The sequence below is a fragment of the Oryx dammah genome, unplaced genomic scaffold (genome assembly GCF_014754425.2).
Source record: "Oryx dammah isolate SB20612 unplaced genomic scaffold, SCBI_Odam_1.1 HiC_scaffold_13, whole genome shotgun sequence".
Taxonomy (NCBI): domain Eukaryota; kingdom Metazoa; phylum Chordata; class Mammalia; order Artiodactyla; family Bovidae; genus Oryx; species Oryx dammah.
The window spans coordinates 8,576,828-8,591,948 of NW_024070197.1; the positions used below are offsets into that span (position 1 = coordinate 8,576,828).

A 15,121-nucleotide genomic window follows, 5' to 3' on the forward strand; every position below is an offset into this window, starting at 1 on the left:
CCACAGAGCAGGGCAGAAGGATGCCGCATCCACCCCCTTCTCCCTCATTCCAGCCGCCCCAGCCCTGTCCCTCCCTCTGGCTCCAACCCCTCTCCTCCCACTGCCCAAACCTAAGTCACGTCTGGGCAGCTGTGAGGTCTGAGCCCACCCTGCACCACCCACCCACCCCCACACACACACCCTCCCACTGACCTCCTCCATGTTCATGGTCAAAGCTGCAGGTCCCCGGAGCAGAGGGGTCCGGGGTCTCTGTGCCCCCAGGTGACCGAACACCGCAGGCAGGTAGATGGAGACAGGGTCGGAGAACCAGGCGCTAGGGAAGGGCCAGAGACAGAAAAAGCAGAGGGAACCGGGGCCGGAGAGAGATGGAGGGAGGCCCAGTCATCCCTCAGCATCACCTCAACTGTCCCTACAACCCCTCATCAAGGCGGTCCACACCTGCTTCTTGGGTGATCTCATCCAACCCCATGGCTCTAAACACACGTCTCCTCGGGTGACTCCTCGCCGTTCCTCACCCAACCCGACCTCTGTCTGTCCCCTGGGGCTCACACGTCCAACCGCTTGGCTCCCGATGGGCGCCCTCAGTTCAGCCCTTCTCCCCCACACCCCCTAGTACCTCTACATAGATGCGCCACAAATGTGACCGCCAGCAGACCGAGGCGGAGACACCCTCCACGCCTCCCTCCTCCTCCCTCCTCACAGCCCACCCATCGGGTACTGGACTCCCCGTCCCTCCCCTTTCTCTTCTCCCAGGGGCCACAGCCTCTCCCATCCGGGGGTCTGTTGCCACCTTCCACCTCCTCGCTGGTTTCTCCACTTCCATCTCACCCCTACTCCCATCATTCTCCACGCGGAATGCTTTTTAAAAAGAAATCAGATCACGCCACTCCTATCTCATGCTTAAAAATCCAGTGCACTGAGGGACTTCCCTGGTGGTCCAGGGGTTAAGCCGTCACCTTTTTAATACCGAGGGTGCAAGTTCGATCCCTGGTCGGGAAGCTAAGACCCCACATGCTTTGCAGCCGAAAAAATAAATAAAAACTGAAACATAAAAGTGAAGCAGTATTGTAATACATTCAGTTAAGACTTTTAAAATGGTCCACAGCAAAAAATAAAAATAAAAAATCCATTGCATTGAAAATACACCCAAACTCTTTCCCCTTGCATGCAAAGCTCTCAGGGATTGAACCCAGGCCATCGCAGCGTAAATGCCAAGTCCTAACCACTGGACAATGAGGGAATTCCTCCAACTTCTCTCTCTTTTTCCTGCCAAGTTCACTGCCTCTCAGCTTTAAAGTCCCCTCCTCCGAGACGCCCCGACACCCCCTCGTTTGCAGTCACCCCACCTGGCCCCAGTCCCTCTCTAATATCAGCCACGTTCTCGGCACACACATGACTACCAGATATCCACTTGTCCCTGCATCTTTTTCTGTTGGTCGGCCTCCCCCGCTGGGACGTGTGCCCCTGAAGCATGGAAATGTGCTTGTCGCTTCCCGCAGCTTGGAGCCTCAGAAGGGCGCAGTTGCTCTTTGACTAGCAAAGGCTTCATCCTACCCCCCACTCTCTGGGTGCCCACAGCACGCTTGGCTTGGTGTCCAGGCATTTCCCCCTGCAGAGTCTTTTGGAAGAATTCTGAGACAGAGGAGCAATGATCACCCTGACTTTACAGATGAGAAATCGGAGGTTCACAGGGGTGGGGTCACGTGCGCAAGGCTCCAAAGGCAGAATGTGCTGCAGGGGATTTGAATCGGGGAGCTTCTGCTGGGGAAACACAGCTGGGAGAGGGAGGAAGGGAGGATGAGAGAGATTTAATGAGAGGGAGAATAAGAGCAAAAGAAACAGAGAGTGTCTGTACATGTGTGAGAGAGAGAGGGAGGGAGAACCGGAGAGAGAGAGAGGAGAAAGCTGACAGGCCACCAAGCAAGAAGGGGGCAGTGAGACCGGGGTCTCCTGGCCCCTCTGGCTCACTGAACTCAGCCTGGCACCAGGCAGCCTGAGAGCTCTGAGCTGCAAGCTGGCAGCACCTCACCCCAGGAGTGTGTCCCTAGGGGGCAGGCCAGCCCAGCTGGGGATGTTTATAAGCTCCCCAGGGGGCCCCTGCTGGAGGCAGCAGGCAAGGAGCCCAGCCCAGTGTAGGATTCCAGAGTCCAGAGGCAACCAGGTGAGCGTTCCACCCACTACTCCCCTAAGAGCAGTCTTCATGATCTACTCTCCCTACAGCTCCGTGTCCCTGTGGTTCTCAGCCTCCGGACCTTAGTCTTCAGGTCTGTTTCCTCCAAATAGGTCTCTAGTGAGGAGGGTCTCTCCAGTCCTCCCTGTGTCTCCCCTGGTCTATTTCCCTGAATCTCTCTCTCCCGGACTCTGACTCTCAGCCGGTCTCTGATGTTCCCTCTTCTCTGCATCCTTGAGGGCCCTGTCTCCATCCTCCTATGTCTCCCAGTCTATAGATGGAGAGGCAATTTCTCCATCTCTTCCTCTCCACCCACTACTCTCTCTCTCTTTCCACTTCTCTCTCAGCCTCTCAGTCTCTCTAGGCTGTGGGTCTCTAGGCCATGAGCTCAGACACTGCGATGTGTGTGTGTGTGTCTGAGAGGGGGTGGTATAGATCTTTGTCTGTCCAATAATATCCTGGGGGTGGGGGGGCAGGAGTGGAGAGAGAGACTGATGGAAAGACTTGGTTCCCTAGAGACTGACCCTCATACAGGTGCTGAAGGATGACCACAGCAGGAAACCCCTGGGGCTGGTTCCTGGGGCATCTCCTCCTCGGTGTCACAGGTATCTGAGTGAGGTGTGTGTGTGTGAGATTGTGTCTGAGGCTTGTTACTGGGGGGGTACGACTCAGGGTCCTCCAGGACCTGACTGAAGCTGCGTGGGTGACAGTACAGTGTGACGGTTGCTCTCTGGATGCACACATGTGATTTCTTGTATCACAGGGTGTTTGCATGGGTGCCACCTGGGTACTGGCATGTGTGTGGCTTTGCATGCCTCCGTGTACAGTCGTACCCATAAGAGTCGGTGCATGATTAGGGGAACGAGTCTGACAGTCTATGCCTCTGGATACCCTGCGCAGTGACAATGCTGAGAGGACCTGAGTGATGAGGCTGCAGGGACCTGTGGAGCCGGAAAGTGTGAAAGTGTCAGTCGCTTCAGTCATGTCCCATTCTTTGAGACCCCATGGACTGTAGCCTCCCCCAGGCTCCTCTGTCCATGGGATTCTCCAGGCAAGAATACTGGAGTGGGTAGCCATGCGCTTCTCCAGGGGATCTTCCTGAACCAGGGCTGGAAACCGGATCTCCTGCACTGCAGGCAGATTCTTTACTGTCTGAGCCACCAGACCTTGCCTGGGGTACCCCTGAAAGGGAGATTACGATTCTAGGGGAGTCACCCACTGCTGGCAATCTGAGCCTGCTTCTTGGGTCTCCAATCCTGAGAGGCCCCAGGGACCCACGTTAGGACGGGGTTGCTGTGTGAGCCGCTGTCTGCTGCCCTGGGGGGACGGGACTGAGCCGAGTTGGGCGAGACACCAGGGCTACAGATACTGGCACTGCCTCCCTGAGCGTCTTCCTCTGTCTCCCTTGCCTCTGCCACCTTGTGTGGAGGGGTCTGCTCGTGCTGGGAGACTGAGGCCCCAGCAGTGCACAGGCCTGCCGTGGTGCTTGTGTGTGTGTGTGTGAGAGAGAGAGATGGAGTGTGAGTCTGAGAGATGGCTGTGACGAACTCGAAGCTGAAACTCTTCCCCGACAAGAGACCCTTCCTCTGTGAACCCGAACCCACCCCAAGGAGCCTGATGCGTGGAATTAAGGCCCCGCACTGTGACTCCGCCCCTAGGACTCTCACTGCCCGCAGGATCCCTGACTCCATCCCTGCGGTTCTGACCGCACCCGCCCACCGAGAGGTCTAGGCCCATCCGACCGCCACACACCGCAGTGCACTGTGACCCCGCCCCCAAGAGGCCTAGTCCCGCCTCCTGCTTGTCTCCCAGCTCTGACCACGCCCCCTTGCACCGAGAGCCCCGCCCCCAACCCCCCTCCCGCAAGTCCGGCTTCCACCCTGAGCCACGCCCCCTCACCGCGGCAGAAGCCCCTACCACCCGGTCAACAGTGGCTACGCCCCCTAGAGCCCTGGCCACGGCCCCAGGAGTTAGTGTCCTGCATTCTGGGCCTTCGGCTCAGTCCTGACCACGCCCCCACGCCGAGCCCCGCCCTCAGAAGCCCCGTTTCGGCTCAGAGCCGGGTCCCCCAGCCCTGCCTCCGCCCTCAGGATCCCTCGCCTGGGGCGGCAGCAGCCGCATCATCAACGGCGAGGACTGCCGCCCGCACTCGCAGCCCTGGCAGGCGGCCCTGTTCTTGGAAAATGAATTTTTCTGCGGGGGCGTCCTGGTGCATCCGCAGTGGGTGCTGTCAGCTGCGCATTGCTTCCAGAAGTGAGTGCAGGGCGCGGGGGCGGGAGGTGCGGGGAGGAGGGACAGGGACGGGGCTTGGGTTCTAGGGAGGGTCTGGATGCACTGTTAGCTGAGGAGAGGGGCTTCATAGGTTCAATCTCCGGGTACTAAAAGGAAGGTTCTGCGAGGGAAGCGGGAGTTCTTGCTTTGGAAAGACTCAGAGAGTCCTGGGTTGAAATCTCAGTTCCATTGCTGAGTATCTAGTAAATTAAGGCAAGTTCTTGCCTCTGGATTATTGCTTGTGCATTAAGATTTGAAATCATGACTGGGTAGTGCAGAGCTTAGCAAGGAAGATGAGGGTGGGGCAGGGGACCGGAGATGGGGTTGTGGTTGAAGACAAGAATGGAAATAATGGCGTGGCTGCCACAGAACTAACCTGTCCCCACGCTACCCCCGCACCCTCGACCCCGTGGCCCTCAGGTCCTATACCATTGGGCTGGGCCTGCACAGTCTTGAGGCCGACCAAGAACCAGGCAGTCAGATGATAGAAGCCCACCTCTCCATTCAGCACCCAGAGTACAACAAACCATCTTTCGCCAACGACCTCATGCTCATCAAGTTGGAAGAATCGGTGCCCTCGTCTGATACCATCCAGGACATCAGCATCGCCTCCCAGTGCCCGGGCGCCGGGGGAGATTCCTGCCTGGTTTCCGGCTGGGGTCGGCTGGTGAATGGTGAGCTCCGGAGATGGGTGTGTCTGGTCTCTCTGAGGGGTTCTCCGCCCAGCCAGTAGAGGCTGATCTGATGCTCTGCGTCCCAGGCAGACTGCCCAAAGTGCTCCAATGTGTGAATATCTCAGTGGTGTCGGAGAAGACCTGCAGTGAACTCTATGCTCACGTGTACCACCCCAGCATGTTCTGCGCTGGCGGAGGCCAGGACCAGAAGGACTCCTGCCATGTGAGAGATGGGGGAAGGGAAGAGGGGAGAAGATCCAGGGAGAGGTGGAAAAGGGAGGGGACAGGGACCCCGTGGTGTGAAGAAACAGAGATATGGGAGAGATACTGAAAGAGAATTAGACACGCGAATAAAGAGAAGCAAGGAAAGTGAGAAATAGAAATAAAGACAGATGTAGTAAGGCAGAAACAGACATACGCACATGCACACCCGGAGAGAAACAGATGCATTGACACACAGAGATGAAATGTAAAGTGAAATAGGATAAAAAATCAACATACAAGGAGGTGCCGAGATGCACAGAGACTCCACGAGTCATTGAGACAGAGAAGTAAGCTATAGTGGGAGAAAAAGAAGGAGAGACACAGAGATGGAACAGCAGCAAACGCAAGAGAATCAGCCAGCTGTTAGGACGTAGGGAGCCAAATTAGGTGTGATCAGGGCTCTGGAGTGGAACCTTTAAGGAATATGTTGCTATCTTTTGTCTTCTCTCTCTCCTGTCTTTGCCTCTCTTCACTTGGCTCCTCTCTGATCTCACATCTATCTCCACTCTCTGTGTTTTGTTTGTTTTTAATATTCATTTATTAGTCTGTCTATTGGCCTGACTCGGGTCTTAGTTGCAGCACACAGGATCTTCGTGCAACACGCTGGCTTCTCTACTTGTGGTGCTCAGGCGTCTCTCTAGCTGTGGCACATTAGTCGGTTGCCCCACTCTAGTTAGTTGCCCCACCGCATGTGGGGGCTTAGTTCTCCGACTAGGGGTCGAATTTGTATTGTCTGCCTTGGAAAGGGGATTCTGAACCACTGGGCCGCCAGGTGCGTCCCCACCTCTCCGTGTTTTGGATTCTTTATTCTCTGTCTCTCCACAACAGGGTGACTCTGGGGGGCCCCTGGTCTGCAACGGGTCCCTGCAGGGCCTGGTATCCTTTGGACAAGCCCAGTGTGGCCAACCCTACGTGCCAAGCGTCTACACCAACCTCTGCAAGTTCACGGACTGGATACAGAAAACCATCCAGGCCAGTTAACTCCTGCGACTGCGACTCATGAAATTGAACCCCAAAATATAAGCTGCTGAAGGAATTCAGGAATCTGGGTTCCCAGTGCCTTCCACCCTCAGACCCAAGAGTCTAGACCCCCACCCCCAGCCCCCTCCCTCAACCCCAGGAGTCCTATCCCATCAAGAATCTTTTCCTGTACACGGTGCCCCCTAGCGGCACGATGTTGACACCGCCTTACCGTTGGTAGAAAAAGCTGATTTTTCACCGTTTTTGTCCCTTCCCCTAAGCCCTGAAATAAAGTCTAAGAGAGTACCAGCTGTGTTCAAACTGTCCTCCTTGCTTCCTTTCTCATCCAAGGGATTCTAGCAATAGTTTGCCTTCTTTGTGCCTCAGTTTTTTCATCTGGGAAATGGGACCCTTGACCAGGAAGTCACAGGATCCCCATGGAAGAAGACATACCTGAGAGGAGGTTAAGAGAAACTGATTCTGTGGATGTTGTCCAGTTTCTGAAAAGTCGAATCAGCAAACGGCAAATTAATGGGGTTTCCTTATTTTGTTTAATCAACTTTAGTTGACTGATTTTGGTTTTGTCTTCTTTGGTGCATTTTAAGAATTTTTCACTTATGGTTGCCTCAGGACCCACCTGCTGTAGCTGGAGACTGGTGGCAAGAATCTGAGAGGCAAGGAGTCTGAGGATGGAGAGAGGGGCGAGTCAGGACAGAGAAAGAGAAGACTGAAGGCCCAAGAATATAAGGAATTGTTATTATACTAAATACAATGGGGCTTCCCTGGTGGCTCAATGGTAAAGAATCTGCCTGACAATGTAGGAGATGCAAGTTCAGTCCCTGGGTCAGGAAGATCTCCTGGAGAAGGAAATGGCAACTCACTTAGTATTCTTGCCTGGAGAATCCCATGGACAGAGGAGCCCAGTGGCAGTCCAGTCAAAGTCCATGGGGTGGCAAAAAGTCGGACACAACTTAGAGACTAACCAATAACAACTAAATAGAATAAAAAAGATAAGAATTTATATCCAGGAATATCTTCATAAATATACTGTGAACCTATACTTAAGGAGATATTCAAATTTCTCTGTATCTCTTCAGTATCCTCAAATATACAAAGTAAATGATGAGATAACTAAGAGAGACAAATCCCCACTCACGATAGAGGACTTGGGGAAATCCCTGGTGGTCTAGTGGCTAGGACTCTGTTTTCACTGCTGGTGGCTCAGGTGCAAATTCAATCCTTGGTCAAGGAACTAAGATCCCACAAGCCACTCGGTGCGACCAAAAGTAAAAAAAAAAAGATTTTGAAAAACGTAAAGAGGATTTTTTTAAGGAACCTTTAAAAAAATAATAGAACAAACAAGATAAAAGTGGATAAGGACATATGTGATTTGAACAAAGTGATTAACAAACTTTATTTAGACATCATATATAGAACATTGCACCCAGTATCTGAAGAATATACAACCTTTTCAAATCACACATATCTACTAGAACGGCTAAGACTAAAAAGAAGGACAGCATGGTGTATCGGTTGTATGTAGAGCAGCGGTAATTCTCACATATTTCTGGGCGCGGGGGAGTATAAAATGGTACAACTGCCTTGGAAGACAGTTTGGCAGTTTCTTAGAACATAAACATACGCTGTCTACCCCATAACCAGCAAGTCCACTCTTAGGTATTCATGTAAGAGCAATGGGGAAAAAAAAAAAAAACAACCTCCCACAAATGTTCAGGAGCTTTATTCATAGCAGCCAAATTGGAAGCAACCAAAATGTCCATGAAGGAGTGAATGGGCAAACTATGAACTATTCACACAATGCAAAATGCTACCCAGTAATAAAAAGCTGACGTCTTGATATATACAACAGTATAAGTGCACCTCAAAAGCAGTATGCTGAGTAGAGACTTCCGTGGTGGTCCAGTGGTTAAGAAATTCCAGAACCACAGACTCGTAGTTATTCCAGAATCCTAGGGTCTCAGTCATTCTAGAACCACAGACCTTCAAAATCTCTAGATTATCAGACCTTCAGATTCTAGAATAGAAAGGCTTGTTGTTGCTGAGTTGCTAGGTCTGACTTTTTGCGACCCCATGGACCGCAGCACACCAGGCTTCCCTGTCCTTCACTATCTCCTGGAGTTTGCCCAAGTTCCTGTCCACTGAATCGCTGATGCCATCCTGCCATCTCATCCTCTGTCACCCTCTGTATGGATACACATATCCACTATCTTTTAGATTCTCTTCCCATATACATCATTATGCTGTAAGAGTTTCCTGTGCTGTACAGCAGACTGCAAAGTTTTATAATTTGATGGGATTGAGAGTTACCTGGGTGTATGCATTTATCAAAACTCATTGAACACGAAATCTATATCTTGCACTGTGTACACCGCGATTTTAAAAATATACCTCAAGGCCTCATTCAGTAAGGCAACCCCCTCGCCCCCTCCAAGATCGTCTTGCACCCGACGTCCCACCCAGGTCAAGTATCTACAGAACGTAAGCCTTGTTTTCCCCTTCAGCGCTTCAGTTGGTTATTTGTCACTGTCGTCTCTCAGTCACCTTTTTGTAAAATAGGGTTTCAGTTTTGTCTTTTTTTTTTTTTTAACACCGGTAAATACTTGCATTCAAGCCGGAAAAGGGAGGCGGAGGTCTGGCCCCCTGCTCTGCTCCTTTGATGCTGTGGGGCCTGCCCCTAGAGCAGACCCTCCTCTTTGGGTTCCCTGAGCTTCTTTGCTTGTAGTTTTCTCAGATTTGACCTGTCCATGTCGTGCCGTTCAACCCCCTTCAAGATGCCTCTGGAGGGCAAGAGAGACTTGCCTTCCACTGTGACTGGGCTGTGGGGTTCTGACTACCTTGCTTACAGGTTCATGACTTGATTAATTTGTTGTATTTGAAAACTTGAAATGTAGGACGCCATTAAGTGTCTGTTTCTATTTTTGGAATATTTCTATTACTTACAATTAATGAATAAAAGTGGGTTTAAAAACCTATCCATGAATGGGGGGGCGGAATATATATATATATACATTTGCACAGCATTTACAAAAATTGTACTGATACTGAGCTACGAAGTAAGTCTCAACACATTTCAAAATGTTAATATACCGAGGTTATTGTCTGGCCACAATGTCATTAAGCTAGGAATTGACAAAATACCATAACCCGAGCTCCAGAATTCGGAGTTGGTCCCCCACACCCCGCTCCGTCTGACCCAGGAGTCCCCGCCCCCAGCACGCCCCCAGCACGCCCCGTCCCTCAGAGCCGCGTGTTGGCGCCACCTAGCTGTGGAACCCTCCCAGGACAGGAGGCAAAGAGGTTCCTTCCGGTTCTGCCTCGCGCCGCACAAGAAATATAAGAAGTCTCAGGGAAAAACCTAGCTGTACGTGGGGCGTCCCCCCTCCTCAGAGTCACACTTGCAAGCTGGGGCCGCAAACATATTTTAACTCCCTGGGCCTCAGTTTCCCCATTTTTAAACTGGGAAAAAGGGGGTTCAGAAAAAGAGGCCAAAATTGAGAGATAGGAGAGCCCTTGCTTCTTCAGGTCCTAATCTGCTCTGAGAAAGACCCCAAAACCACCCCTCCCCAAGATTCTGGGAAAACAGGACTGATGATGGCCTGGATTACTCATCAAGTGCCAGGCACAGATTTCACACACTAACGCCTCAAAACACTCTGAACAGGCAGAAGCAGTTATTAGTCTCATCTTACAGATGGACGACTGAGGCACAGAGAGGCCAAGTGACTTGCCTAAAGACACACAGCATTATGTGCTGGAGGTAAGATTTGACTCTAGGCTGCCTGGAATCAGAGTCAACGTCTGAATCACGTCCTCTGTTAACCTGTCTTTCACACACCAGCCTAATTCTGACTTACACACCTGCTCTATGCATATCAACTCGTCCAATCCCATCCCATTCTCCACTCCTTCCCCCACCCTAAGGCCCCATCACAGATAAGCAATGATAACTAGAGAGAGGTGATGCTTCACACCCAAAGAGCCAAGGACTTCTGGACCATTCTCTTGTCCCACTCTCCAACTTCTGCAGCCTGGGTGACCTTGAACTTCTAGGGTGCTACCCCCCCCCCATCTATCTGCTTCTGTGTGGGATTAATTGTTTACTCTGTACTCTTAGCTCCTTACACGTATCTGTCTTAGATACTCCTTGTAAAACTCTGTGATTTTATCTGATTATTATTAAATAAAATTACCTAGGTTTTAAGGATGAGAAACTGAAAGCACTTACCAGAATTTCCAAAATAGTAAGCCATGGGGCAGGGGCCTGAGCCCAGGCTGTCTGACTCCAGGGCCAGGACACTGAAATACTACTTTTGACTGGTTCCATAATGAAGGGGAGGGGGTTGTGGAGAGATGAAATTAGAGGAGACCCAACACCACATGGGGAGTTCCCTGGGGCATCAAGAGTCCAGTGCCCCTTGGGGAGGGGAACAGGATGCAGTGCCTGTCTCCCTGGTAGAGAGAGTTCAAGATGAAGCTTGTTGCCTCAGCATATGTGCTCAGTCGTGTCTGACTCTTTGCGACCCCCTTGACTGTACCCTCCCTTGCCTGTACCCCGCCAGTCTAAATTCCTCTGTCTATGGAATTTTCCAGGCAAGAATATTGGAGTGAGTTGCCATTTCTTACTCCAGGGGATCTTCCTGATCCAGGAATCGAACCCACGTCTCTTGCATCTCCTGCATTAGCAGCGGATTCTTTACCACTAGTGCCACCTGAGAAGCCCCTGTTCCCTCGGGGTGGGGGGTGGGGGAATCCCAAAGGGGCTCAAACGCCAGGCCGAGACGTTTGTTTAGGGGTGATGGGGAGTCGCCCCTGGAGGTGCCGTGAACAAGGAGGGGGGCAAGGTCGGCTCTGCATGTCTAGAGAGACCCTCTGAGGCCAACTGCTGAGGGACAGGAGGGGACAGAGTAGAGGATGGGAGGCCAGGGTGGAGGCGGGGGCGAGGTCCGAGAGTAGAGGGGGCCACCTGAGCCAGACCCAGAGGATGGAGCGGAAGGACAGGGGTGGCGGGACAGAGGGGAGGGGTGGAGTTTGGGACAAGAGAGAAAAGAGTCATGACACACTGAGTGAGACAGACCTGGGGCCTCCCCGGGGTGGGTTGGGGGTGCCTCCCAGGAGCGTGGCTGCCCGAGGCTGGAGTATTAGGGTCAACTCCTTGGTTGGTAGTTGAACCATGGAACTGATGAAAGAGAGACTCCAGGGAGTGTGCCCAGTTAAAAGACTAGGGCGGGACGAGGGCCTCAGTGCAGGTGAAGAACGTCTGGGGAGATGCCCAGGGCGACACTGATTCCCCACTTCTGACTCGGGCGAGTGGGCGGGGCGAGGGGCGGGCCGTTTATATCGCTGCGTCGGGGCGGGGTGAGGCGGGGCGCCCTCCCCAGGAGCTTGAGCTCAGGTCAGTAGGAACCTGGGCGGCGCGCTGGTGTGAGCTCAGAGTCCCATCCGTGTCAGGGAGACGCTCAGAATACGTGCCTGTGGGAGCTAGTGGGAGGGACAGGAACACGTGTGGTGGTGATGGAAAGCGCTTAGCCTGGCACCTGGAATGCCCTTGCTATGATTACCACTCGCCACCACCCGGCTAAAGCAGAGGGAGGTGGCTCCAGGGGTGGAGTTGAACAGACAAACTAGGTGGCAGAAGGCAGGATTCCTCTTACCCTCCTTGGTGACCTTTGCTGTGATGCCCCTCTCTGGGTCTCAGTCTCGCTGTATGTGTGTGAGTCACTCGGTCGTGTCCGACTCTTGGCGACCCCATGGACTGTAGCCCACCAGGCTACTGTGTCCATGGAATTCTCCAGGCAAAAATACCGGAGAGGCCATTTCTTCCTCCAGGGAGCTTTCCAACCCAGGGATCGAACCTGGGTCTCCTGCATTGCAGGCAAATTCTTTACTGTCTAAGCCACCAGAGAAGCCCCAATATTGAGGAAGCCGTAATAATACCCACCTCAGGGGGCTGTCAGAAAGATAAATGAGATCATGCGAGGCCAACACTCCATAAACAGCGGCGGCTAAACTGCCAAAGCAGTGGCCCACTGTGAGTACAAACGTTTTGAGCACAAATTTGCGGCAAGAAAAGGAGACAAAGCAGTTCTAGAGTAGATTCCAGACTGGGAATCAAACTATAGACGGGGTCCCAGAACCTCTGAATATGACAGGGTTCTCGAATGCCTAGAGATGTGCAGTTCTAGACTATTTTACTATCTTGGGTTTGAGGGCAGGAGGAGAAGGGGGCAACAGAGGATGAGATGGTTGGATGGCATCACTGACTCAATGGACATGAATTTGAGCAAACTCCAAGAGATGGTGAAGGACGGGGAAGTCTGGCATGCTGCAGTCCATGGGGTCACAAACAGTCGCACACGACTTGGCAGCTGAACAATGACAACGAGGCTTTCTAGGCTAGAATCAGAAGGTCTAACATTCTAGAGATTTTGAAGGTCTATAGATCTAGAATGACTGAGACCTTAGGATTCTGAAATAACTAAGAGCTTGGGGTTCTGGAATGTCTGAAAGACATCTGGGGGGCTTAGATACCATCATTCTCCCACATTATCTGTGGGGAAGTCAAGGGCTAGGCATCGGCACTAACGTCCTTAACAGTCAGCCCCGATCAGGCAGCCCCTTCCTGTACACGTGATAGATTTCCAGAAACATGGAAGAAACATGCCTATAACAGCTCCCATCTTTTGCTGGGTGATCTGAGGTCAGTACCTCCTTCTCCCTGTGCCTCCTCATTAGTTAAACTAGCCATGATAATCTCGAGACAATTTCCCAGGGTCCTCTATGGTCCTGAGACACTAGAAAACAAATCCAAATTCCCAAAGCTTTGGGTTATCTTAGTGATGATCTCCAGCCTCCAGAAAACCAGAATCCAGATTTCAAGCACAATAAAGACCATAGGATCCAGAATAGACTCCAGCTTCCCAGTCTCTGAAGTCATGCTCTAGAGTCAGGATTCTAGGAATCTCAGATTCATGGGAAGCCAGGCCCCTGTCTCCCAGTCCAGTCTTTTAAATACACAATACAGATTTGAAAGTCGAGACTTCACATTTCAGAGTCTATCCATGTAACCTCCGAGTCTAGACACACACTCTAGAAATCCAGGGCCTCAAAACTTAAAATCCAAAATTTATCATTCATATTCCAGGCCCCAGGGCCTCGAGTCCTATATTCCAAACACCAGACTTCAGACTCTTAATCTGGGCTCTAGTATTCAGAGGCATCAGATCTAGAATCTAAGCCTGAGACCTGGCACTCAAAGGCCAGGGTGCAGGATGCAAATTCCAGACCTGAACTCCAGAAGTCAGACTCCCAAATCCACCCCTGACTCCAGGTCATGAGTGCTTGATTCTAGGCCCAAACTCAGAATTCAGAATTGGAGATCCAGAATCCAGAATTGTGAGGTTCGGACTCCAAGATCCAGAACTGGGTGTCTAGGTCCAGAATCCAAGATCCAGAACTGAATATCCAGATCCAGAATCCACTGTTCAGAATCCAGAATCAGAGATCCATGATCCAGAGTAGAGTTCAGAATCCAGAATCAGGGGTCCAGAACTTGGGGGATCCCTGTCCAGCTCCAGAATCCAAGATCCAGAACCCTCATCCAGGCACAGGAAGCTGGGTTCTAGAATCCAGTTTCTACACTCCAGATCCCCAAATTCCTGGTTACATGCTCTGGACTCCTGGCTCTGTATTTTGGTCTCCTCCAATTTTCTGCTCTTGCCCTACTGCCTCCTCTACCCCCACCCCCCAGACAAACCGCCCCTGGGAGGGAAATTCCTCCTCATAGACTCAGACAAAAACTTCAGCCTCATAAATGCTCATTAGGCCTTGTCCCGCACCCCACCAGCCACCTAGGCGTCCCCACCTGTAAACTGACTCCCAGCCGTTTCCCACCGCACCCTCCCCACTCCCCCAGGACCCGGGTGGAGCTGGGAGCTTATAAATTCAGGCGTTGGGGTGCCAGCTCCCTTTCCTCTGGCATCCAAGCTGCCCCAGATGCTGCTGGAGGATCTGGAGGGGGTGAGATCCTTGAGATGGAGGAGAGGGGTTGGAGTGAGGAGGGACACAGGTCTGCACTGGTCTAGGGGAAACAGGAGGTGACCAGGTTCCCGGGAACAGATATGGACTGCCTGGAGGGATTTTCGTGTCAAGGGCACCTGGGGAGGTCCATGTGTTCTTTACCCAGACACCAAGCTGGACCTGAACCAAGAAAATGTCCTGGAGATGTAAGAGGGAGCTGCAGAGGGGAGGTGGGGGAGGGGAGGGGCCAAATCAGAAGGACATCTTCGAAAGCATTTATACCAGAGCCAGGAACCAAGGTCAGGAGTTATCACCGGAGCAGGTCAGCTCAGCACAATCTCCCCGAGGACTCCCATGTGCTAGGCCCCTGGCTGGGCAGTGCTGGGGATGCAGAGAGGTGCTGACGTGAGCATTCCTGGGGATGAAATCAGAGCAGGCACTCTAGGACCCAGAAGAGATACCTGTCTGATATCAGGGTCTCCCAGCTCAGCTGAGGGCTGAGCCTCAGCAGGCAAATATGAATTCCGAAGCTGAAGGGAAGACAGACTCTAAGCCCCGAGCTTGCCCAGCACCAAGCAGTGCTGGATTCCAGAGTCCAGTCGGGCTGGAACTGCCCTTAGTGAGTTCTGGGTCTGGAAGGGGAGGCAGACACCACTGACTTGGGGGAGGTCAGAAGTGGACCTTGAAGGGAATGGCATACCTGGGAGGAGGAAAAGCCTGAACAGAAGTGTAGAGGCATGACATT

General features: G+C 52.2%; 1 protein-coding gene across 1 annotated transcript; it reads left to right on the forward strand.

Annotated features, from left to right (window-relative positions):
• Window positions 1-626: 626 nt before the first annotated feature.
• On the forward strand, window positions 627-6,645 carry KLK4 (kallikrein related peptidase 4). The gene is made up of 5 exons (XM_040253821.1): window positions 627-714; window positions 4,261-4,423; window positions 4,862-5,115; window positions 5,202-5,338; window positions 6,208-6,645. Exons 1-5 carry the CDS (start codon window positions 627-629, stop codon window positions 6,358-6,360), a joined length of 795 nt encoding a protein of 264 aa, XP_040109755.1. The 3' UTR covers window positions 6,361-6,645.
• Window positions 6,646-15,121: the final 8,476 nt, after the last annotated feature.